Here is a 26,263-nt window from a genome sequence, read left to right on the forward strand (position 1 = left end):
GAAGCAGCTTCGGAGCTTTATCGGTCTCTGCTCCTATTTTCGGCGCTTCGTCCGCAATTTTGCGTCGATCATTGCGCCACTCACGAAACTGCTTGGAACCGACAACCACCTGTCCGCTTGGTCCCCCGAATGCGAAGACGCGTTCACCACACTGCGCCGTCTTCTTACCTCGCCGCCCATACTTCGCCACTACGATCCGAGAGCCCCTACCGAGGTGCATACTGATGCAAGTGGCGTCGGCCTCGGAGCTGTTCTGACTCAGCCGAAAGATGGTTATGAGGAATACGTCGTGGCGTATGCGAGTCGGGTGCTCAGCAAGGCTGAATGCAACTATTCCGTTACGGAGAAGGAATGTTTAGCGATTGTCTGGGCACTCATGAAATTTCGACCCTATCTGTACGGCCGCCAGTTTGATGTCATCACGGACCATCACGCGCTTTGCTGGTTGTCGTCTCTTAAAGACCCGGCCGGCCGCCTCGCCAGGTGGGCTCTCCGCCTTCAGGAGTTCGACATCCGCGTTGTATATCGCTCTGGCCGCAGGCACATGGACGCCGACGCTCTATCTCGATCTCCTCTGCCCACCGCGGCTGCATGCTCATCCGTGCCTGAACCCGTCCTCTCGCCTCTTACCACCTCTGATATGCTTGCGGAACAGCGCAAAGACCCGTGGCTTCCGTCGATCATCGACGTCGTGAACAACGCTCACACTTCTGTGCCTTCGCGCACTCTCCGCCTCCAGGCACCCCATTTTGCGTTCCGTGATGGCCTGCTCTACCGCCGTAACTACACGCAAGATGGTCGACGGTGGCTCCTCGCTATACCTCGCCATTTACGTTCTGAGATCAGTGCCTCGTTTCACGCTGACCCACAATGTGCCCACGCCGGTGTGTTGAAGACGTTTCAAAGAATATCTCAACGTTATTATTGGCGGGGCATGTACGGGTACATTCGCCAATACGACCGCTCCTGCATCGCCTGTCAGCGAAGCAAGTCTCCCGCGCCCCGTACGAGCGGCCCCTTGCAGCCATTGCCGTGCCCGGCTCGCCCATTCGATCGTGTTGGCGTCGACCTCTACGGCCCGCTGCCTTACACGTTATCTGGGAACCGCTGGATAATTGTTGGCGTCGACCACCTAATCCGATATGCAGAGACCGCCGCACTACCCGCTGCCACTGCTCGTGACGTTGCCCACTTCCTGCTGCACAATTTTGTTCTTCGCCATGGTGCGCCGCGCGAGTTGCTCAGTGATCGAGGCCGTGTCTTTCTTTCGGACGTGGTGGTAGCCCTCCTCAGAGAGTGTCGCATCATTCATCGGACCACCACTGCCTACCACCCCCAAACTAACAGGCTGACTGAGCGCTTTAATCGCACTCTCGGCGATATGCTCACCATGTACGTCTGGTCAGATCAGTCTAACTGGGACGCTGTGCTGCCTTTTGTGACGTACGCTTACAATACCGCCACCCAGTCAACCACCGGATTTTCCCCTTTCTACCTGCTGTATGGCCGTGAGCCGTCCTCCACAATGGACACGGTTTTGCCGTACACTCCGGACGCCTCCGAATGCACGCCCCTTTTCCGAACTCGCCAAGCACGCCGAGGAATGTCGCCAACTGGCCCGTTCTTTCACCTCGGACTCCCAAGGTCGCCGAAAGCATGAACACGATGCCCATCAAACCGCGCACGCTTTCTCTCTAGGTTCATTAGTTTGGCTTTGGGTCCCGTCCACTACACCAGGACCGTCTTCGAAATTTCGCCGAGAACATCATGGCCCTTACCGCGTCGTCGAATCAACATCCCCTGTTAATTATATTGTACAGCCGCTTACACCCTCTTCGGACTTGCGTCGTCGCGGCCGTGAGCTTGTCCATGTCAGTCGCCTCAAGACTTATTACGACCCGCTCCTCTTGCCATCACCATAGGTCGCCAGGATGGCTCCTCTTCCATCCCGGGGCCATTGTAGTGAATTACAATGAACGCGCCTGAACTATTATGAATGCGCCTCATGTTGCCTCGATGGCAGACGAAGAAGTTGACGACGAAGTGTGCCGGCGCGCGGCTCCAGCTCTCTGGCTGTGTAGACTGACTGTGATTTTGCTGCGGTCCGCTCAGCTGTTTGGTGAACTGTATAGCTGAGTTCACTAGTACACGAACCCCCTTTCAATATATATATATTTTTACGGGGTAGTTCCGCTTGGGATCACAGAGAGCGGACTCGGAAGACAGGGTTTTCAAACGACAGGCGTTTACTGCAGGCACCAGCCGACACTGCTCGACCGTCGTCGTCTTCAAAACTCACGAGCTTTGTGTTCGTCCTTCCTTATGCGCATATCAGCGCATGCACCGCCTAGTGTAACACTACCCCGCCGGCTGAAAAGCACCGTCCCGGTGCGAACTAGCGTCCAAACCAGGGTCCGTGTAGTACAGCTTGAGGCGTGCAACATGGACCGTCTCGGTGCGATGTGTGGAGGTATGGCGTGCGAGATGCAAGGGCGCAATTTCGTATGTCACTGGAGTCACTTGTCGTAAAATACGGTAGGGTCCTGTATAACGGGGCAAATGTTTTTACGAGAGGACAACGCGGTGAGCTGGGGTCCAAAGCAGCCCGAGAGAGCCTCTAGAATACTGGGGGTTGCGATAACCGGAGTCATAACGACGTTTCTGGGAGTGCTGGGAGGCTGTGAGTCGGTTGCGAGCAGCAACACGGCCAGCATCAGCTCCCGTTCCCGAGTGTTGTTGAACCCACCCTGTAAGACTTAATTTAAGTGCTTCAAATGGGTGTTTTTTGTCATTAATGTGTTTTGACAAGGGGAGGTTAGGTAGAGATAGGGCATGAGCGCGGTGGTTATTAAAGCGAATTCGTAGAGGGTTAACCGACTGCCAAATGTACTGCATACTGCACACACCACATTCTAGGAGGTAGATAACGTTGGAGGAGTCACAATTAAAGTCGCCATTGATTTTCCATTTAAAGCCTGAGGCTGTGCTTATTGCACAGCTGGTTGTTTGCATATCTTTGCAGACGTGGCATCTACTTTTGGCGCAGGGTCGGCAACCCAACCCAAGGTGGTTATGTGTTTTTGAGTGTACGAGAATGTTTTGAATGTTTTTCGGTCGTCTGTAGACTACGTGAGACTACGTGAGGGGGAGTAGTGAAAATTTTATCGAGGCGCTCGCTTTGTTCGAGAATGTTGAAATGTTTTCTAAGGATTTTGTTTACGTTGGGGGGATTACTTGTGTAGGTGAATACCAAGTTTGCCAGGTGATCTGTTTCTTCATTGCGTCGACGTCCATCTAGTATTTCCTCTCGGTTGAGTTTAGACGCCCTTTGAATTGCATCGTCGACAATGGCGGGGGGATATCTTTGCTTGGTGAGGACTTCTCGCATGCGATTGGAATTTCTCACGAAGTCTTGATCTTGTGAACAGATTCTTTTAAATCCGTGTTCCTGAGAGTATGGGATACTTGTTTTGGAGTGGCGAGGATGACAACTTTGAAAGTGTAAGTCTTGTTGACGGTTCGTCGGTTTTCTATATACGCTGGTGTTAAGTGAGCCCTCCTTTACCGAAATCTCGACATCTAGGAAGTTAATTGTGGTCTGAGAGTACGCGTGAGTGAACGATATGCTGGGGTGGACAAGGTTGAATTGTTCAATAAAATGTAGGAGTTCTTGCTCCGTGTCAGTCTACATTAAAAAAATGTCATCCAAATAGCGTTTATATAGGATGGGCTTGATGAGAGAATCTTGCAAAAATTTAGATTCAATAATATGCATGAAGATGTTGGCGGAGGGGGGGGGGGCATCCTTGTTCCCATGGCTGTGCCATTAATTTCTAAGTAGTGCTGATCGTTGAATTCAAAGTTGTATTCGAGTACGATTTTCGCAAGTATTTCCAGAACACGTGGGGCAGGGGACTCCTCCTTTCTATCTTGTTTGTACGCTTCGGTCAGAGATCTGATGCCATCGGAATGAGGAATATTAGTGTAGAGTGAGATTATATCTAATGTTACCAGAAAGGCACCTTCCGGAAGTTTAAGGCCCGCTATTTCGCGAAGGAAATGGCTTGTGTCTTGTATGTAGCATGGGTGTGTTTTTGGAATATGCCTGATTAATGTGTCAATGTAACTGGAAATTGGTTCTGTAATCGTGCCAATGCCAGATACTATAGGGCGGTCAGGATTATTCTTTTTGTGGATTTTCGGTAGTAAGTAGAATCGACCTGGCGACGGGTGTGGTGCTATGAGGGCTTTAGATAACCTCAGGATAATGTCCCCTTGTTGCGCAAGCTCATCCAGAGTCTCTGCTATATATCGTTGGTATTGTGGAGTTGGGCCTTTTTCAAGAAGTTGGTAGAAGCATGTGTTAGATAGTTGTATCAAGCCTTCCTCAATGTATGGTTTTACTACTATACCGCCTCCTTTATCTGCTGGCTTTATGGTTACATCTGTCCGTCTGCTGAGAGCCTTCAATGCGTCCCGTTCTTTTCTGGACAGGTTCGGTCTCCCTGGAGTGTGCCTTATGTAAGCGCGAATTATGTCGTTCTGGACCGCATTAATATACATGTCCAAGTGTTTGTCTCTTCCCATGTTAGGAGTCCAGTGTTGGTTTGTAACGCAGAATTCTCTGCTGTCTGCACTAAGTTGGGGCCTATCGCAAAAGTATTCTTTCAGTCGCAACATTCGTGCAAAACTGTCCAAATATTTTAAAACTGAGAATTCATTGTATTTACTTGTGGTGGGGCAGAACGTAAGACCTCGAGAAAGAACTGATTTCTCGTCAATTGTTAGGGCGCTGGATGATAGATTAATAATGCTATCCTGGACACCAGACCCAGAGCTTGCAGCAACGGGTTTATCATTAATGGCTGCTCCCGTTCCAGAGCGTTCTGCTTGTGTTGTCGGTATTAATGTCGTTTGTGTCGTAGCATTGAATTTGTTGTTGGGGCTTGCTGTAACAATGGGGTGATTATTAGTAGCTACCTCCGTTTCGGATTCTTCGCGTTGAGCTAGGTTTGTCCACGCGAGGTGTGGAATCCCGTCCCTAATGAATTTTTTGCGTTTTATCTCGCGTACCTCGCTGGCTCTCTTTTCCTCAAAGAGCGTAAGTTCGGTGGCCTCAGGCGCGGTTAGGGGAATGTGTTTGAGAGCCCCCAAGACCCTCTCAAAATGGCCAATCGTAACTCCAAGCAAATCCAAAGAGGCAGATTCTAGTACACGATTCCAATTAGCCTTTTCGTCATTACACAGGTTACCCATTGATGGTGTTAGTGAAATTTGTAAACCTTTTGGTGCGATTTTGGATTGCATATAGATCTTTAAGCTATGGATATGGAGGAAACACCTCTCTGGAGGTATTTCCCCCAATCGGTGTACTCGCTGCAGATGGAGCGCCTCCAAGTTTCCGTGGGGTTACGGTGTTGGCGTGGCAGATTTACAACCTGCTCCTCGACTACCATCGGCATCGCCTGACAGAGTGGCAGGACCATCTAATGACAACAGATGAGTATACCCACCCCACCATGTAGCATCCCACTCGAGCAGCTCCTAGCTACTCGGAGGTCCTCACCAGCCGCCCGAAAAAGGACAGACAAGGTGAAAACTCCCCAACCACACCTCAGATGCATCGACAGGTGGAGGAGCATCGAACACCTGGGTGTCGGGCCAAGATGCAACTACAGCACCCAAGGCTTTCGCGCGATGGAGACAGTGCCACATCATCCGTGACCCACTGCCGAGCCCTACTTCCAACCCCAACGCGGCCACCTTTTCCCAATGTGGATAGCAACATGATACCCGCTACCTCCTCCAGGGAAGCGACACGAAACAGAACCACCGAGAGACCTGAGTTAACAAGAGTCCTACGCACCGGACCCCACGAGCAGCAAGCTCCATCCAAGGCTAACCACCAAGATGCACCAACCCTCCGAAGCGCAGCACAGAAACCCACCGAAAACAGCACGAGGACTCCAGCAAGCCCCGGCGCAGGCTCAGGCCATCCAGACAAGGCACAGCGGCAAACGCCTTCCACGGTGGAAGGCCACATCGGTGCCGCCACCAGCTCGAGACCGGAAATCCCAAGCACCCCTCTGTCTTGCTACGATCTCCGAAAGCGCTGTGGTTCCGCACAACGCGTTCGTCAGCACTGACAATCAGGCCGCGTGAGTACGCCGACTATCTCTTTCTCACCCTACCGAGAGCCTTCCTCAAATAATTCCAAATTTTTAAAGTTGAGAAAAATCGTGGATAACCGAATAAGGCACGAACTCCATATCCATAGCCTAACGATCTATATGCAATCCAAAATCGCACCAAAAGGTTTACAAATTTCACTAACACCATCAATGGGTAACCTGTGTGATGAGGAAAAGAATAATTGGAATCGTGTACTAGAATCTGCCTCTTTGGATTTGCTTGGAGTTACGATTGGCCATTTTGAGATGGTCTTGGGGGCTCTGAAAAAAGAAGCGAGTCGTGCTCGTCAACACATTCCCCTAACCGCGCCTGAGGCCACCGAACTTACGCTCTTTGAGCAAAAGAGAACCAGCGAGGTACGCGAGATAAAACGCAAAAAATTCATTAGGGATGGGATTCCACACCTCGCGTGGACAAACCCAGCTGAACGCGAAGAATCCAAAACGGAGGTAGCTACTAATAATCACACCATTGTTACAGCAAGCCCCAACAACAAATTCAATGCTACGACACAAACGACATTAATACTGACAACACAAGCAGAACGCTCTGGAACGGGAGCAGCCACTAATGATAAACCCGTTGCTGCAAGCTCTGGGTCTGGTGTCCAGGATAGCATTATTAATCTATCATCCAGCGCCCTAAGAATTGACGAGAAATCAGTTCTTTCTCGAGGGCTTATGTTCTGCCCCACCACAAGTAAATACAATGAAATCTCAGTTTTAAAAGATTTGGACAATTTTGCACGAATGTTGGGACTGAAAGAATACTTTTGCGATAGGCCCCAATTTAGTGCAGACAGCAGAGAATTCTGCGTTAGAAACCAACACTCTACTCCTAACATGGGAAGAGACAAACACTTGGACATGTTTATTAATGCGGTCCAGAACGACATAATTCGCGCTTACATAAGGCACACTCCAGGGAGACCGAACCTGTCCAAAAAAGAACGGGACGCATTGAAGGCTCTCAGCAGACGGACAGATGTAACCATAAAGCCAGCAGATAAAGGAGGCGGTATAGTAGTCATGGATATTGAAGCTACATTGAGGAAGGCTTGAGACACCTCTCTCACACTTGCTTCTACCAACTTCTTGAGAAAGACCCAACTCCACAACACCAACAATATATAGCAGAGACTCTGGATGAGCTTGCGCCAGAAGGGGATATTACCCTAAGGTTACCTAAAGCCCTCACCGCACCACACCCGTCGCCAGGTCGATTCTACTTACTACCCAAAATCCACAAAAAGAATAATCCTGGCCGCCCTATAGTATCTGGCAGTGGCACGATTACAGAACCAATTTCCAGTTACATTGACACATTAATCAGGCATATTCCAACAACACACCCATCCTACATACGAGACAGAAACCATTTCCTTCGCGAAATAGCGGGCCTTAAACTTCCGGAAGGCGCCTTTCTGGTAATATTAGATGTAATCTCACTCTACACTAATATTCCTCATTCCGATGGCATCAGATCTCTGACCGAAGCGTACAAACAAGATAGAAAGGAGGAGTCCCCTGCCCCACGTGTTCTGGAAATACTTGCGAAAATCGTACTCGAATACAACTTTGAATTCAACGATCAGCACAACTTAGAAATTAATGGCACAGCCATGGGAACAAGGATGGGCCCCACCTACGCCAACATCTTCATGCATAGTATTGAATCTAAATTTTTGCTAGATTCTCTCATCAAGCCCATCCTATACAAACGCTATTTGGATGACATTTTTTTAATTTGGACTGACACAGAGCATGAACTCCTACATTTTATTGAACAATTCAACCTTGTCCACCCCAGCATATCGTTCACTCACGCGTACTCTCACACCACAATTAACTTCCTAGATGTCGCGATTTCGGTAAAGGAGGGCTCACTTAACACCAGCGTATATAGAAAACCGACGAACCGTCAACAATACTTACACTTTTAAAGATGTCCTCCTCGCCACTCCAAAACAAGTATCCCATACTCAGGCACGTGGATTTAAAAGAATCTGTTCACAAGTTCAAGACTTCGTGAGAAATTCCAATCTCATGCGAGAAGTCCTCACCAAGCAAAGATATCCCCCCGCCATTGTCGATGATGCAATTCAAAGGGCATCTAAACTCAACCGAGAGGAAATACTAGATGGACATCGACGCAATGAAGAAACAGATCACCGGGCAAACTTGGTACTCACCTACACAAGTAATCCCCCCAACGTAAACAAAATCCTTAGAAAACATTTCAACATTCTCGAACAAAGCGAGCGGCTCGATAAAATTTTCACTACTACCCCTCACGTAGTCTACAGACGACCGAAAAACATTCAACACATTCTCGTACACTCAAAAACACATAATCACCTTGGGTTGGGTTGCCGACCCTGCGCCAAAAGTTGATGCCACGTCTGCAAACATATGCAAACAACCAGCTGTGCGATAAGCACAGCCTCAGGCTTTAAATAGAAAATCAATGGCGACTTTAATTGTGACTCCTCCAACGTTATCTACCTCCTAGAATGTGGTGTGTGCAGTATGCAGTACATTGGACAGTCGGTTAACCTTCTACGAATTCGCTTTAATAACCGCCGCGCTCATGCCCTATCTCTACCTAACCTCCCCTTGTCAAAACACATTAATGACAAAAAGCACCCATTTGAAGCACTTAAATTAAGTCTTACAGGGTGGGTTCAACAACACCCGGGAATGAGAGCAACTCGAGTCGTACTTTATTTATAAGTTTGGAACAATTGCCCAAGGCATTAATGAGAACCTGGGCGCTTTGTCTTCAATACGCCCCTGCAAATCCAGTACTGACCTTGAAGTGCCGGCTTGACAAGCGTCGCAAGCTTTCTCCCATACGCGTACACCGATGTCCTCATCGCACACCGCGCTCTTACCTTCCCCCGTTCGACCATCTTGACGAGAGCGGCGCCGTCAAAGAACCTAAGCACTCCCGCCATTCATAGTTGCCCCACGCGACGATTCTTCCCAAAGTCGCCTCTGCTTCCTGCTTTTTCTTTTCCTTTTTTTTGTTGCTTCTGTGGGTGTGTACAGGTGAGCTCATCTGCACTCCACGTGTGTCTGGTTGAAATCCACTCTGCCCGCCTTGACTCATCCTGCCAAAGAAGTTGCACATGGCATAAGTTTCCCCCCTTTTGCTCCATTGTATTTTGTTTACTCGTTTAAGTGAACATTTGAGTGCATCTCAAATCAAAGCTGTGCTTTGGCCACTGTTTGTCTCCATACACTTTGCTAGCTGTTGGGACTCAGGTTTGCCTTCTATTCTAACCTCCCGCTCTTTTTTTTCCCCTTTTCTCCTTTTTTTCTGTTCTGCCCGGGACCGCATACGTGGGTGGCGGGCGACGACATTTACCCTCCCCGCTCCCTGTCCCGTTTGTGTATTTTTGTTATTTTTTTCTTTTTTCTCTTCCCTGAGCCGTTCTTCCTTCTGCATCGTCGGCTTGTTTTGGCTCATGTGTTGAACACCTGTACAGATGAAGACCCTTTAAGAAGAGAAGCAAGAACCGCGTAACTTCAGTCTTGAAAAAGCACAGGCTCTGTCCGAAACGTCGACTCCCAATAAATGTTTACTTAAAAGAAGCGTTTCTCAATTTCGCATCTTATATATATATTGCCACGCGCCTAACGCGCCGCGCGGCCTCCGCGCTGAATCGAAGACGACGACGAAGCGGCGGTGGACTCTCGCGGCGCGCTTGTTCTGTTTGGTGTCGTGGAAGCGGGCTCTATAATTAAAAGAAGGCTCCCGCTCCCAGTCTTGGGTTCTTGCCGACGCCTACCTTCGCGGCTCCTCTGGTCGTGACACTGGTGGAGCCACGAGGCTTTGTCCACACGACTCTCTGCCCACAGTGACGGGATTTGAAGGCGCAGGCTCCTTTCCCAAGCAATGCAGCCCTAAGAAGCCGAGCACCAGGCCGGCCATAGCTTGTACCCATTTTGAGAAAACCGGTGGGTACCCGGCCGGTGGCGGGAGTCGAACCCATCATCTCCCGAAGCCGAGGCGGGCGCTCTGCCACGAGGCCACGGCTGCGGTGTAAGGCGCAGCTTTTCAATTTCTCAAGTTGGCGCAGTTCCACTGAGCACACGTTAGAGCGAACTCGTTTAAACTTCATCGAACTCTCCAAACTCCGTTGAACCTGTAAAGTCTGAACTGAAACACGAACCACCTTTGCAGGCTGATGGTGTTCGAAACTGGTTTTGCCCCCGAAAGGACACAGCGGGGTTTGCGGAGCCTCTTCCAAGCGCACACCCCTGAAGAAGCCGGGCGCCGGGCCGGGGGTGGCTTGTACCCATTTTTACCGGTGGGTGTCCGGCGGTGGGTTTCGAACCAACCACCTCCCGCAGCCGAGGCGGACGACCAAGCCTCTAGGCCACGACCGCAGCCGTGGCCTAGTGGTTTGGTCGCCCGCCTCGGCTGCGGGAGGTGGCAGGTTCGAAACCCACCGTCGGATACCCACCGTATATGGGTACAGGCTCCCCCCGACCTGGCGAACGGTTTGTTCAGGGGGTGCAGTCCTGGGAGAGGCTCCGTAGACCCTGCTATGCCCTTCGCGTACGTACCCTGTTTCGAACAATGATGATGATGATGTCCTCAGCCGTGGCCACAAGGCCACGTAGAGCATCCGCCTCGCATTCGGGAGGTGCTGGGTTCGATCCCCAGTGCCGCCGGGTACCCACCGGTTTCTTTAATGGGTACAAGATTTCCCCTGGCCTGGTGCTCGGCTCTTCTAGGGTGAAATGCTTGGGAAAAGGGTCTTAGACCAAACAGTTGCCTTGGCGGATGAGTGATAAGTTCCCCCGCGAAGCAACCATAAGTCCGCCTCGTAGGCATAAGCCCAATTTGTGGCCCTTTTTTTTTCACTTCTCCCAAACGTACACCCCTAAAGGAAGCCGAGCGCCAGGCCGGGGGACGCTTGTACCCTTTTGACCGGTGGGTGCCCGGCGGTGGGTTGGTTTCGAACCACCCACCTCCCGCAGCCGAGACGGGCGCTCAAACCACTAGGATCGCTTTGTCCACACGACTCTCTGCCCACAGTGACGGGATTTGAAGGCGCAGGCTCCTTTCCCAAGCAATGTAGCCCTAGTAAGCCGAGCACCAGGCCGGGCCATAGCTTGTACCCATTTTGAGAAAACCGGTGGGTAACCGGCCGGTGGCGGGAGTCGAACCCACCACCTCCCGAAGCCGAGGCGGGCGCTCTGCCAGAAGGCCACGACTGTCCTCTCGAATTCAGCTTCCCAATGAGGGTGTTGCTATGTACGTCGAGGATGTGACGCGTCTTTGACATCGCGCCGATCCGGCCATGCCTGAAGAAAAAAAGCTGCGGCACCTGATGCGCGGCGTAAAGGACCAGCTCTTTTCCGGCCTCGTGCGGAACCCGCCCAACACCGTCGCGGAGTTTCTTGCCGACGCCGTGCACATGGAGAAATTGCTGCAGCAGAGATCCCATCAGTACGACCGGCAACTGCGTCAAACTTCGACTCTATCAACGTTGGACCGGTTCGACCATGAACCCAGGCCGAATCCGGACTCCCTTCGCGAACTAATCCGTTCCGTGGTCCGCGAGGAGCTGCAGCACCTTCAAGCCACCTTTGCCCCTCGCGTCGATTCCGTCACCAGCGTCATCCGCGAGGAAGTCCGGCAGGCACTCAGGGCACAAGACGCTGCAGCTCTGCCGGCGCCGCAACCGACCCCATACGATCCCGCGCCGTACCCGACTCCTGTCCAGCCAGTCACGTACGCGGACGTCGTGCGCCGCGCGGCCCCACCTCCTGGGCCTTCGCCTTACACCGCACCATTGGTCGCGGTGCACTCTGCCCAGCCGACTCCTTACTGGACGGATCGGCGCCAGGCACCGCGGAAGACTGACCTCTGGCGGACTCCGGATCAACGCCCGCTCTGCTACCACTGTGGTGAGGCCGGCCATCTCTACCGGCGGTGCCCCTATCGCGAAATGGGACTACGCGGTTTTTCCATCGACAGCCCCCGTCCACGCCCTGGCGAGCGCCCTCAAGACATCGCTGAGTATGTCCACGCCGGTCTTCGCCCTCTGTGTCCCGTTTCGCCCCAGGACAACGTGGTTCCTCGAGCCCTCGTCGGGAAAACTAGCTCCGGCGGCCTTTGGAGGCGAGGCCGCCGAACGCCGTTCCGGCGCAAAGCTTCCACCGCCGCAGCAACTGAATCGCCCCGACGTCGCACGCCGCATCGCTGCACAGTTTTCCCCGACGCGCCTTTCGTATCGCCACGCTGCCGCAACCCCGATCGCCGACCCACTTCCGCCGCCGCACCGACCCAATCGCCCCGACGCCGAACGCCGCATCACCGAAGAGTTTCCCCCAACGCACCGCTTGAATCGCCCCGACAGCGCAACCCCAGTCGCCGACCAGGTTCCGCCGCCGCACCGACTGAGTCCTCCACAACAGCCATCGACGGGCCGTGCTGAAGGCAGGGTCTCCTTGGATATCCCTGTTCTCGTCGACACAAAGGAAGTCAGTGCGTTGGTCGATACGGGCGCAGATTACTCTATCCTTAGCGGACGGCTTGCGACGGCCCTGAAAAAAGTGACGACACCCTGGGACGGCCCCGACATACGCACGGCAGGCGGACATCTTGTCGCACCACTCGGCATGTGTGCGGCCCGGGTTACGGTTCGAGGCTGCACATTCGTTGCCACTTTTCTCGTTCTCCGCGAATGTTCTCGCGATGTCATCCTTGGCATCGACTTTCTTCGCGAGCACGGTGCTATCATAGACCTGCCGAACCGCTTGGTGACGTTTTCTACCGCAATGGCCACAGAAGAACCTGCGCACCAGGGTTCTCGGTCCGCCCTGCGAGTCGCCGACGATAACGTTACGGTGCCACCACGTGCCAGCATTCTCGCTAGAGTTACCTGCGACGAGCCACATAGGGGACTCCGGGTTGTCGAGCCTAATGTCTCCCTCGTGCTCACTAAGGGGGTTGCGGTGGCACGGGGCCTTGGATCGCTTCATGACGGTTGTACAGAGGTCCTTGTCACCAACTTCTGCAATGAGCATCGACATCTGTTCCGTGGCACAGCCATCGCTTACGTCGACCATGTTCAGGAAGTGGCCGAATGCTTTGCTTGTGCGGAGGACACACCTGGAGCTGACGCCGAAGCGGTCACCAGCATAGACATAAATCCTGGCCTTCCACCCACTGAAAAGAGGCAACTCCAGGACCTCTTGCGGGAGTTTCGTGCGTGTTTCACGTCGTCGTCTAAAGTGCGCCAAACGTCGATAGTTAAACACCGCATTATCACGCATGAAGGAGCCCGCCCTATCCATCAGCAGCCCTATCGTGTGTCCCCTCGTGAGCGAGATGCTATTCAAACACAGGTCGAAGAGATGCTCACAGACGGCGTCATCCAACCGTCAAGCAGTCCGTGGTCGTCTCCTGTCGTCCTCGTGAAAAAGAAAGACGGGACACTACGGTTCTGCGTCGACTTCAGGAAGCTGAACAGTGTGACCAAGAAAGACGTGTACCCGCTCCCGCGTATCGACGACTCCCTCGACAGACTTCGTCAAGCCAAGTACTTCTCTTCGGTCGACCTCAGAAGTGGTTATTGGCAGATAGAAGTTGATGAGAGGGACCGTGAGAAAACCGCCTTCATTACACCGGACGGGCTGTATGAATTTCGCGTCCTCCCTTTCGGGCTCTGCTGTGCTCCTGCCACGTTCCAAAGAATGATGGACACCGTTCTCACCGGTTTGAAGTGGCAGACCTGTCTTGTTTATCTTGACGATGTCATCATTTTTTCCGCAACGTTCACGGAACATCTGCACCGCCTCAGGACTGTCCTCACAGCCGTTCGATCCGCCAACCTCTCCCTCAAACCAGAAAAATGCCACTTTGGGTTCACCGAATTGAAGTTCCTCGGGCACGTCATTAGTGCTGACGGAATCCGCGCTGACCCAGAGAAGCTTGCTGCCGTTGCTGCCTTTCCGGTCCCCTGCCACAAAAAAGCAGTCCGACGTTTTCTGGGCCTGTGCTCCTATTATCGCCGCTTCATTAGAAACTTCGCCCAGCTCGCCAGCCCTCTGACGCTCCTAACCCGTGATGACACGTCATTTTCCTGGGGCAACGAACAACAGACTGCCTTCGACGAGTTACGACGCCTACTCCAATCACCGCCCATCCTGGCACATTTCGACGAAGATGCCGACACGGAGGTGCACACGGATGCGAGCAACGTCGGTCTTGGCGCCGTTCTAGTTCAGCGGCAAAACGGTGTCGACAAAGTAATTGCCTACGCCAGCCGCGCACTGTCGCGTGCAGAGTTGAACTACTCTACCACGGAAAAAGAATGTTTAGCGGTAGTCTGGGCCGCCGCCACGTTCCGCCCATACCTCTATGGCAGACCGTTTTGTATCGTCACCGACCACCACTCGCTGTGCTGGCTGAAAAATTTAAAGGACCCTTGCGGCCGCCTAGCACGTTGGGCATTACGCCTGCAGGAATTCGATTTCACCGTCACCTACAAGTCAGGCCGGAAACACACCGACGCTGATACCTTGTCACGCGCTCCCGTCGAACCTCCTCCGCAAGATACCACCGACGATGATAGCTTCCTTGGAGCGGTCAGCACCTCTGAGCTCGTTTCCAGACAGCGTGCCGACACTGAGCTCCGTCTGCTCATCGAACATCTCGCAGGTGGTTGCCCTGAAATACCACGATACCTAGCTCGTGGACTATCGTCGTTTTGCCTGCGGAGAGGGGTGCTTTATAAAAAGAACTCTACTTCAAGTCCGACAACTTACGTGCTCGTCATACCGTCTGATCTGCGGGATGAAGTCCTCCTTGCCTGCCTTGATGAACCGACTTCCGGCCACCTTGGAGTTACCCGCACCTTATCCCGAATCCGGCACAACTATTACTGGCCCAACCTAACTTCAAGTGTCAAGCATTATGTCCGGACATGCCGGCAATGCCAGCGGCGAAAAAAACCCGCGCTCAAGCCTCCTGGACTGCTTCAGTGCATCGAGCCGCCACAAATACCATTCGACAAAGTCGGCATGGACCTTCTGGGGCCATTTCCTATCTCGTCTACCGGCCACAAGTGGATCGTAGTCGCCACAGACTACTTGACCCGCTACGCTGAAACGAAGACCCTTGCGCGAGGTACTGCCGCCGAAGTTGCCCACTTCTTTATGCACGACATCGTTCTTAGACACGGCGCCCCATCGGCCATCATTACTGACCGAGGCAAGGCGTTTATAGCCCGATTACTACGTGACATCTTAGCGCTTAGCCATACTGCTCATCGACCAACAACAGCGTATCATCCCCAAACCAATGGTCTAACGGAACGGCTCAACAAAACATTGGCGGACATGATCTCGATGTACGTCGACGTTGAACACAAAACCTGGGATGAGGTCTTGCCGTACGTCACCTTCGCATATAATACCGCGACGCAGGAAACCACCCAGTTCACCCCGTTTCGTCTCGTGTATGGCAGAGAGGTCGCATGATGCTAGACGCCATGCTGCCGTACGGCGACACAGAGCTTCCCCCTGAAGCTGGCCACTTCGTGGAGCAAGCAGAGCAGGCCCGTCAGCTGGCCCGCTTGCACATCAAGGACCAGCAATCCGCCGATGCCCGACACTATAACCTTCGGCACAGGGACGTGCACTACGAGCCCGGCGACCACGTGTGGGTGTGGACACCCGTGCGCCGCAAGGGATTGTGCGAAAAGTTTATAAATAGGTACTTTGGCCCGTACAGAGTCCTGCGCCGTTTGAACAGCGTCAACTACGACGTTGTACCCCATGGAACTGTGATCGTCGGCCCTCAGCGTCAACGGCCTGAAATTGTGCATGTAGTGCGCTTAAAGCCGTACTTTTCGCGTGACTGAGCGCTGCGTTCACGCTGTGTTTCTTACCTTTTTCCCCTTACCCCACATGTGACCTTGACTCTCGCCGCATTTCATCTAGCGCAAGTTGTATAGTTCATCTCACCCCTATTCTTCTTGTTTTTGCTCCTCCTCCTCTCACTGCACATACCCCATTCCACATCGAGACGATGTTTCCTTTCGCAGGGGGGGAATAATGCCACGCGCCTAACGCGCCGCGCGGCCTCCGCGCTGACTCGAAGACGACGACGAAGTGGCGGTGGACTCTCGCGGCGCGCTTGTTCTGTTTGGTGTCGTGGAAGCTGGCTCTATAATTAAAAGAAGGCTCCCGCTCCCAGTCTTGGGTTCTTGCCGACGCCTACCTTCGCGGCTCCTCTGGTCGTGACAATATATATATATATATATATATATATGAGAGACGCCAACAGCCACAGAAACCAAGGAGCACAGGGGATTTTTTAATTAATTTATTTTTTTTTGTGGTGTTGATCAAGTAAGAATATTACTGAATATGTTGTCGCTTAAAGCTAATTGTTTAGAAAAGCAGAAGAAAAAACAACCACATGCCGTCGGTGGGATCCGAACCCACGACCTCCGAATTACGCGTCCGGTGCTCTACCTCTGAGCTACGGCGACGGCTGTCAAACCTTCTGCTTTCGGGGGTATTTATGTTTACAAATAACCTAACCTTGAGAGTGTTCATCAGCGCCACCCACGTTCGTAAGCGGCGGACGTGGAACGTCCTGAGTTACCGCTGGTGTGACGTAATATATATCTTAATATCTTAATATATATCTTAATATATATATCTTAATATAATCTTAATATATATATATAAGATGCGAAATTGAGAAACGCTTGAAATGTTATATATATATATATATATATATATATATATATATATATATGATGCGAAATTGAGAAACGCTTCGTTTATTGGGAGTCGACGTTTCGGACAGAGCCTGTCCTTTTTCAAGACTGAAGTTACATGAGCGGACATGTGCGGACGCAGCCAAATCTCCTACTTTTAAAAACACATAAACAACCTCGGGCATCCATTCGATAACTTTAAAGCTATTGTGCTTCAATCGGGGTTCAAAACGCGTTATAGGTGTATCGGTAGCTAAGTCATCGTCCCGGAAGCCACGGGACATGCGCACACAGTCGGCTTCTGGGGAGAGGAGGTCGCCCTTCTTTCCAGTGGTGGCTATAAAACCAGCGCGCAATAAAGCACGAAGGCTCCTTTGCCCTGCAACCGTGTTGTCATGTTCTATCGACTGTGACAGCCGATACATGGTGTCAGAAGTGGGTTGCCACCGACCAACAAGATGGAATTCCTAAAGCCACCGGAGCCGCTGCGTGTGACAGGGGACATCAGCAAGCACTGGGAGCTCTTTAAACAGAAGTTTGAGCTCTTCTTGACTGCATCGGAGCCAACCGAAAAACCTCGACCAGAGTCTGCGAAGGCCGCGCTGCTCTTGAGCATCGCAGGTGAGGAAGGCATCGCAATCTACAACACGTTTACCTTTGCGGATGGCGAGAACAAGCTCGACTATGCGACGGTGGTGAAAAAGTTTGAAGAATACTGTGCTGCCCAACGGAACGAAGTCCACGAGCGGTATATCTTCAGGAAGCGGATGCAAGATTCCGGTGAGCCCTTTGAACATTTTTTGCGTGATTTGAAGACTCAAGCCCATTCATGCAATTTCGGCTCATTGACGGAGTCAATGATTAGAGACCAAATAGTTTTTGGCACCAGTGATAGCAAAGTACAAGAGAAGTTGCTCGCAGACAGCCAGCTCACCCTCAAAAAAGCAGAAGGAATCTGCAAAGCCGCTGAGAGCGCAGCTGAACACCAAAAGATATGGAATGAGCGCCAGCAGCAAACGGTGGACTTGGTGCGAAAGGAAAGCCCGTTTTTGGGTAAAGCGCAATCAAAGCAATTCAAGTGCAGAAAATGCGGCCGAACTCATGCGCCGCGAAGCTGCCCAGCGTTCGGACGTACATGCAGAAAGTGTCAAGCAAGGAACCATTTCGCGGTCTGCTGCAAAGCAAATAATCAGGTGGACGCACTGCAAGAATCCGAAGAAGACTTTAACGTACTCGACGTGTCGGTTAGCAGCGTCAGCAGTCGACGTGAATGGACCGTTGAAGTATGCATGAACAGTTTGCTGGTGAAGTTGAAAGTGGACACGGGATCCCAAGCTAACCTGTTGCCCTTCGGTCTTTACAGGAAGATGAATCCCAAGCCATCATTAATGCCGAGTAGTGTGATCCTGAGATCGTATGGCGGCGGCATTATCAAACATATGGGTGTCCTCAGAACTCAAGTGGAGCTGAATAACCGAAAGAGCGTTTGCAACTTTTTTGTAGTGCGCAAAGGAAATCAAGCAATCCTTGGTCTTGAAGCAAGCGAAGAACTGGGTCTTCTGCCGCGGGAAGTTCACAACGTAACAGTGAACAGTTCTGATAAAGTCATTCACGATTACCAACACCTGTTCAGCGGCACAGGCTGTGTTCGACGCGAATACCGCATGGCCCTGAGCGAAGGCGCCACACCTGTTGTCCAAACAGCAAGACGGGTACCTCTGGCTCTGCGAGAACCGCTTCGGCTAGAACTTGAACGCATGGAAAAGGCTGGGATTATCACAAAAGTCACAGAAGCCACAGACTGGGTGAGTCCTCTCGTTATCGTTCGCAAAAAAGACGGCAATATCCGAGTGTGCATGGACCCTAGAAAGATAAACGAATGCATTAAGCGAGAACACTACGAAATGCCAAGGCGAGAAGATATAGAATCCGAGGTAGCGGGCGCAACAGTGTTCTCCAGACTTGACGCAAACTCGGGGTTCCATCAGATCCCATTGCACGAAGAAACCTCCAGGATTTGTACTTTTGCAACACCGTTCGGTCGATATCGTTTTTTACGGATGCCTTTCGGTATTTCGTCGGCATCTGAAGTGTTTCAGAAAACACTAAATGAAGTTTTTGAATCTCTTCCCGGCGTGAAAGTGTACGTCGACGACATACTAGTCTGGGGCACTTCCCGGCAGGAGCACGACGTACGCCTTCGGTCAGCTCTGCAAGCAGCTGAGCAGGCCGGTCTCACATTTAATCGTGAGAAGTGCACAGTTGGCGTTCAAGAAATTGAGTTCTTGGGCGACATTATCAGTGCAGAAGGTATAAAACCGAGCCCTTCACTAGTGAAAAGTATGTTGGAAATGCCCGCCCCCTCTGACAAATCGGGAGTTCTGCGAATGCTGGGGGTCGCAAACTACTTTGCAAAATTTTTACCCACGCTGGCGGAAAGAACGACTGTTCTCAGGAGCCTAATCAGACAAGATGCAGTTTTTGAATGGACAGATAACCATGCGAGTGAATGGAAACTGCTATGCCATAGCATGAGCCAACAACCGCTCCTGTCAATGTTTGACCCCAAAAAACCAACAAAAGTGTCCTGTGATGCATCACAGAATGGGATTGCTGCAGCTTTAATGCAGTGTCATAGCGATTCCTGGAAACCCGTGGCTTATGCTTCCAAAGTGCTCACTGACGCGCAGCAGCGGTACTCTCAAATAGAGAAGGAAGCACTGGCTATCGTATACGGGTGCGAAAAGTTTCACCACTTCGTCTACGGCCGGCAGGTTATTGTGGAAACAGACCACCGCCCATTAGTTGCCATCCACAAAAAAGCAGTTGGCGATATGCCGCCAAGGCTGCAGCGGTTTTTTCTTAGGCTGATGCGTTATGAGATCACAATATTCTTCGTTCCAGGAAAAAAACTTCTGCTCGCCGACATGCTATCAAGGGCCCCCGCCGAGGACGATAAGAGCATCCAGAGCGATGACGTGGAAGTTCATGCCGTCAGTGTGGTTTGCTCACTTGTCAGCGACGACACGTGGAAGCGACTGGCCGTAGAGACGAGGAACGATCCTTATCTGAGCTCCGTTCTAAAATGCCTAAGTAATGGTATTCCTATCGAAGGGCCGCTGAAGTCAAGCGAGGGCGAACTGTCCGAAGTTAGAGGCGTCCTGCTAAAAGGCTGCAAGGTTATAATACCAACTACTTTACAACGGGAAATGTTAGAAAAAATACATCATGGTCATATGGGCATTAATAAGAACAAACTCAGGGCACGGCGTCTAGTTTTCTGGCCTGGAATGAACTCGGACATTGAGGCGTTTGTCAAGAAGTGTAGCGTATGTATGCAGTACGCCTACAGCCAACCAAGAGAGCCATTGAAAATGCGTCCTGTGCCTGAAAAGCCCTGGTACCGAGTGGGCATCGACATCTTCCAGTATGGTAGGAAATCCTACTTGTGTTTATACTATGCGTTGTCAAACTTCCCCGAAGTAGAACTGCTTAACGACTTGTCAGCGAGGAGCGTCATAGAGTCAACTAGCTCCATTTTTGCACGATACTTCATACCAATGGAGGTATGCACAGACAATGGTCCGCAGTTCGCATGTAACGACTTCGCTGCCTTTGCAAAGCGATATGATTTCAAACACACCACCTCGAGTCCACGATTCCCTCAATCAAATGGTCTCGCGGAGAAGGGTGTGCAAATTGTAAAGCGCATCCTAAAGAAAACCACCGAACTTAAACAAGATTTTTGGTTGGGACTTCTTGCTTACAGGACCACACCTCTAGAGTGCGGTCGAACCCCTGCAGAGATCCTCCAAGGCCGCGAGCTTCGCACCACATTGCCGGACTTGCGCTGTAGTGCCAACTACCAGGTGTACAAGCATCGCCAGACCGAAAGCCTCAAGCGGCCGTTGGCTCCACTGCAGAAAGGTGACGTCGTTCGGGTGAGGCAGAACACGTGGTCACCGAAAGCTCGGATCTTGCGTCAGTCCAGGTTTCCCAGGTCGTACGACGTACTCACCGAAGGTGGAAGAGTTCTGCGACGCAACCGGCGGCACCTGCTACCGACCAGTGAACCCTTTGAGCGGGAGCTGCCGGACTTCGTCGACGACGAAAACAGCTCGGACAATTCGGCAACCTCGGCCCGCACTGGTCCACCGCAGTCGCGTACTGTCATGCCACAGCTCGGCACAGCGCCTCCAACGCAGGATCCCCCGCGCACTGCCTCGCCAGCACCAGCACTAAGGAGATCAACAAGACAAATAGCACCACCTCGGCGGCTCTTGTACAACAAGGACTTTGTACAGGTGCCCTAAATTTCCAATGCAAGTGAAGTCAACAAGGCGTCTGTGCGAGGGCCATACACCATTCAGATTTGTTTGTAACAGAGTTTTCTTCTCTTTTCTCTTTTCCTCTTCTTTCTTTTTTTTTTTCCAAACGAAGGAGGATGTATCGGTAGCTAAGTCATCGTCCCGGAAGCCACGGGACATGCGCACACAGTCGGCTTCTGGGGAGAGGAGGTCGCCCTTCTTTCCAGTGGTGGCTATAAAACCAGCGCGCAATAAAGCACGAAGGCTCCTTTGCCCTGCAACCGTGTTGTCATGTTCTATCGACTGTGACAGCCGATACAATAGGTGCGAGAGCTGTGAATCATACCTGATTCACAAATTTAACACATTCTCAAGCGGCATCAAGGAAACAGTAGGCCGGCTATCAGGCTTACATCCCCTAGAGTACCAAATAATTATCCAAGACATGTTGATGGTAGAGACCGACAGACGGGCGTCAGAAAGCATAGCAAGCATTTCTTTCTTCTTTTTTTCATGTCACATGCATTGCCATGTATTGATTGTTTTTCCCCTTTTCTATATATATTTTTATTTATTTTTGTTTTAAGTATTTTTGTATTGTATTGCCATGCCTTGTATTGCATTGTCACGCATTTCTCTTCTGCGCGCGCTCACGCACAGTGAAGAATTACATTTGTCTTAACACGGTGCATTGTACTTGCCACTGACTGTCATCCGTTTCTGGTGTTGTGTGTGTGTGTTTGTTGTTAGCCTTACGTCTTTTTCTTTTGTTGTGTATTGAGTGGTTGTGTAAGGATTCTCCTTTTTTGTGTATTGAGAGGTTGTGTAAGGATTCATTATAAACTTGTTGTTTTTTTCCTAATGGCCGATCTTGTATCGTGTTGTGCTGCCAGAAGCCTTCTCTGAGTGGGATTTTTCATATTCTTGTGTAGTGGCGTTTTTGTTCTTATTTTTCTTTTAATTTTTTAATCGGAGGTGTTTCTTTGACATTCCTGCGGACCCCCATGCCTAGAACTTTCTCCTGAAATGTTGCCTTCTCGCTGTGCAGCTGCCAGATACTTAACGCTTGTCGCCGCGATTTGTGCAGCAAAGTTTTTTTTTATTATTATTTTTGGTGAGATCCCTGTGGCAGCTGTGCGCTGTAGACCTTCGCGCTTGTCATCGATTTTTCTGTCGTTACCTCCTTCCGAACACCTGCCGCCTTTTCAAGTTGTAACCAACTTTTTTTTTTAATCTCTGCCCTCACCACTGTTTGCATTTGTGCTTTACACTTTTTTATGTACCTCGCGGATGCTATAAAACATGCTTGTTTCAAATACTGTAATACACTCGAAAAAGGCTGGTCCTCCAGCCGAAACGTCGTGAATTAAATCTTATGTTTTTCAATTTCTGGTGACTTTATCTTATATTAATCAATCAGCTGCCAAGAAATAATTTTTGATATATATATATATATATATATATATATAAGGGATAACAAAATCTTCAAGGCAACTGATTAAAAATATAATAAGTTGGGGAAGTCACATTGAAAAACTTAACAGATTTATTCAACGTTTCGACCAGGGACTGGTCTTTTTCAAGAATGATCATACAGTGCATGGAAGGGTCTTCTTATAGCAGTGAACATGGCACACACAGGGCTTGAAAAAGAAAAATGAGAAAAAATCAAAAGGGGAAAGAGGAAGACAGCCAAGACACGAAACCCAAACGCCAAGGTGCGCCAGCAAAGGCGCCGCCGTGAAAGAGGTGAAAGAGGGTGATGGGCCTGGGCGGGCACGCGTCTAGTTAACAAAAAAAAAAAAAAAAAAAAAGGAGCGTAGGGGTGGTTAACAAAAGAAGGCAAGTGCCTGCCAATTGTGTGCGTAAGTGTCGCCTCTAGCCACCTCTGTGTGGCCCCGCGCGACTCCAGAAAAGCACGAGAACGCACAGGTTGCGGTTGAGCTAAGTGTCTCCACGGGTGGCACGCGGACCCCCAAAACCAGATGAGGTTGCATATGAAGACCATATGGAAAGCTCCTTCTTTACAGGAGTAGAAAAAAAGGAATAAGTAAAGACAAAAAATGGCTCTGCGATGGCCGAAGGAAACAAAACCACATGAGGGTCGCACGTGAGAACCACATGGATAGGCTCCTTCTTTACAGGAGTGGGGAAAAAAAAATATAAAGACAGAAAATGGCACTGCGATGGCCGAAAGGAACAAAAACACACACACGCAGAGGCGACATGAATACACAGAAAATACACAAAATTGTGTCACTTTTGTAGCATTCTTTAGCAGAGGATATGTGGGGAAATGCGTCAAAGCCCACAAATTAAGTTATAGGCAGCGCCAGAGTGTTAGAAAGTGTACCAAAAAGGCAAATTTCATTACATGAAACACCGCTTAGGAATAACACAACAACAATATTAGAATAAATACAAATGGCACGCGAGATAATACAGGCGCCCAAAATTATAATAGAGTTCAAGAGTGTGAAAAATTGTCCCAAGAAACAAAGTTTACCCAAACGCCGTGATCAGCACCAACAAAATGATAATAATGCGGTAAATACACATGAGAGAGAGCGTCACAGAATTCGTGCTTAACCACAACAAAAATAATGTCAGTACCTCGACTAGAAATGAAAGTGTTAAATACATAACAAATCGTTATGCAACTGTCATCATAGTAGATTTAAGAAACAATATTTTCGATGCAAAAGAGTTCACAAGGAAAAGAAAAACAAACAAACAAAACATTGCAGGAAGATTTAGCCAGAAAGGCAGGAGAGTTTGCCAGGGCTTTCATTAATTCCAGCCGACAAGGTGTTAAATTTAAATATTAGATATGATTCACAGGCTTCCCTGTCGTAATGTGTCTGGAAGCCAGATTGGAGTATGGTGGCTTTGAAGTTTCCAAATGAATGGCCTTTTGTCGTTACGTGTCTTGAAAGAGGCAGATCTGGCAGTGATCTTATGTGTGCTCTGTGGTTATTTATTCTCAATCGGAAAGGGGTTTCAGTTTGCCCGATATACTGAGCACGGCACACACCGCACTCGAGGAGGTAGACTACGTTGCTGGTGTCACAGTTGAAATCTCCTCGAATTTTGAATGAGAAAGACGACGCTGTGCTGCGAGCTTCTGTGACCTTATTCATCATTGGACAAAGTTTACAGCGCGGTTTATTGCAAGGTGTGCACCCTGAGACTTCAATATCAAAGATGCCGTAACCTCCTCGAAACTAGACAACGGTGAAGTCTCAGGGTGCACACCTTGCAATAAACCGCGCTGTAAACTTTGTCCAATGATGAATAAGGTCACAGAAGCTCGCAGCACAGCGTCGTCTTTCTCATTCAAAATTCGAGGAGATTTCAACTGTGACACCAGCAACGTAGTCTACCTCCTCGAGTGCGGTGTGTGCCGTGCTCAGTATATCGGGCAAACTGAAACCCCTTTCCGATTGAGAATAAATAACCACAGAGCACACATAAGATCACTGCCAGATCTGCCTCTTTCAAGACACGTAACGACAAAAGGCCATTCATTTGGAAACTTCAAAGCCACCATACTCCAATCTGGCTTCCAGACACATTACGACAGGGAAGCCTGTGAATCATATCTAATATTTAAATTTAACACCTTGTCGGCTGGAATTAATGAAAGCCCTGGCAAACTCTCCTGCCTTTCTGGCTAAATCTTCCTGCAATGTTTTGTTTGTTTGTTTTTCTTTTCCTTGTGAACTCTTTTGCATCGAAAATATTGTTTCTTAAATCTACTATGATGACAGTTGCATAACGATTTGTTATGTATTTAACACTTTCATTTCTAGTCGAGGTACTGACATTATTTTTGTTGTGGTTAAGCACGAATTCTGTGACGCTCTCTCTCATGTGTATTTACCGCATTATTATCATTTTGTTGGTGCTGATCACGGCGTTTGGGTAAACTTTGTTTCTTGGGACAATTTTTCACACTCTTGAACTCTATTATAATTTTGGGCGCCTGTATTATCTCGCGTGCCATTTGTATTTATTCTAATATTGTTGTTGTGTTATTCCTAAGCGGTGTTTCATGTAATGAAATTTGCCTTTTTGGTACACTTTCTAACACTCTGGCGCTGCCTATAACTTAATTTGTGGGCTTTGACGCATTTCCCCACATATCCTCTGCTAAAGAATGCTACAAAAGTGACACAATTTTGTGTATTTTCTGTGTATTCATGTCGCCTCTGCGTGTGTGTGTTTTTGTTCCTTTCGGCCATCGCAGTGCCATTTTCTGTCTTTATATTTTTTTTTTCCCCACTCCTGTAAAGAAGGAGCCTATCCATGTGGTTCTCACGTGCGACCCTCATGTGGTTTTGTTTCCTTCGGCCATCGCAGAGCCATTTTTTGTCTTTACTTATTCCTTTTTTTCTACTCCTGTAAAGAAGGAGCTTTCCATATGGTCTTCATATGCAACCTCATCTGGTTTTGGGGGTCCGCGTGCCACCCGTGGAGACACTTAGCTCAACCGCAACCTGTGCGTTCTCGTGCTTTTCTGGAGTCGCGCGGGGCCACACAGAGGTGGCTAGAGGCGACACTTACGCACACAATTGGCAGGCACTTGCCTTCTTTTGTTAACCACCCCTACGCTCCTTTTTTTTTTTTTTTTGTTAACTAGACGCGTGCCCGCCCAGGCCCATCACCCTCTTTCACCTCTTTCACGGCGGCGCCTTTGCTGGCGCACCTTGGCGTTTGGGTTTCGTGTCTTGGCTGTCTTCCTCTTTCCCCTTTTGATTTTTTCTCATTTTTCTTTTTCAAGCCCTGTGTGTGCCATGTTCACTGCTATAAGAAGACCCTTCCATGCACTGTATGATCATTCTTGAAAAAGACCAGTCCCTGGTCGAAACGTTGAATAAATCTGTTAAGTTTTTCAATGTGACTTCCCCAACTTATTATATATATATATATATATATACATACATAGTTTCTGCAACATAAACGAGTTGCTAGCGGCGCCCTGTCACGTTCTCTTGTTGTGTGAGTGTGC

At 50.0% G+C, this 26,263-nt stretch overlaps 1 protein-coding gene across 1 annotated transcript; it reads left to right on the forward strand.

Moving 5' to 3' along the window:
• The first annotated feature begins 17,403 nt into the window (after nucleotides 1–17,403).
• On the forward strand, nucleotides 17,404–21,523 carry LOC149333665 (uncharacterized). The gene is made up of 4 exons (XM_089557777.1): nucleotides 17,404–17,725; nucleotides 18,650–18,750; nucleotides 19,850–19,938; nucleotides 20,715–21,523. The coding sequence occupies exons 1-4, from the start codon at nucleotides 17,404–17,406 to the stop codon at nucleotides 21,256–21,258; spliced, it is 1,056 nt and encodes a 351-aa protein (XP_089413903.1). The 3' UTR covers nucleotides 21,259–21,523.
• Nucleotides 21,524–26,263: the final 4,740 nt, after the last annotated feature.

This window comes from Amblyomma mixtum, chromosome 8, assembly GCF_055824585.1.
Source record: "Amblyomma mixtum isolate Tamu chromosome 8, ASM5582458v1, whole genome shotgun sequence".
Taxonomy (NCBI): Eukaryota; Metazoa; Arthropoda; class Arachnida; order Ixodida; family Ixodidae; genus Amblyomma; species Amblyomma mixtum.

Bases quoted from the DNA above. Each gene is read 5' to 3' on its own strand.
- LOC149333665 (XM_089557777.1), top strand. From the start codon at position 17,404: ATGGAATTCCTAAAGCCACCGGAGCCGCTGCGTGTGACAGGGGACATC. The intron at 17,726-18,649 runs GTGAGCCCTTTG...TTGTCCAAACAG, and splicing joins GAAGCGGATGCAAGATTCCG to CAAGACGGGTACCTCTGGCT. The intron at 18,751-19,849 runs GTGAGTCCTCTC...TCTTCGTTCCAG, and splicing joins TCACAGAAGCCACAGACTGG to GAAAAAAACTTCTGCTCGCC.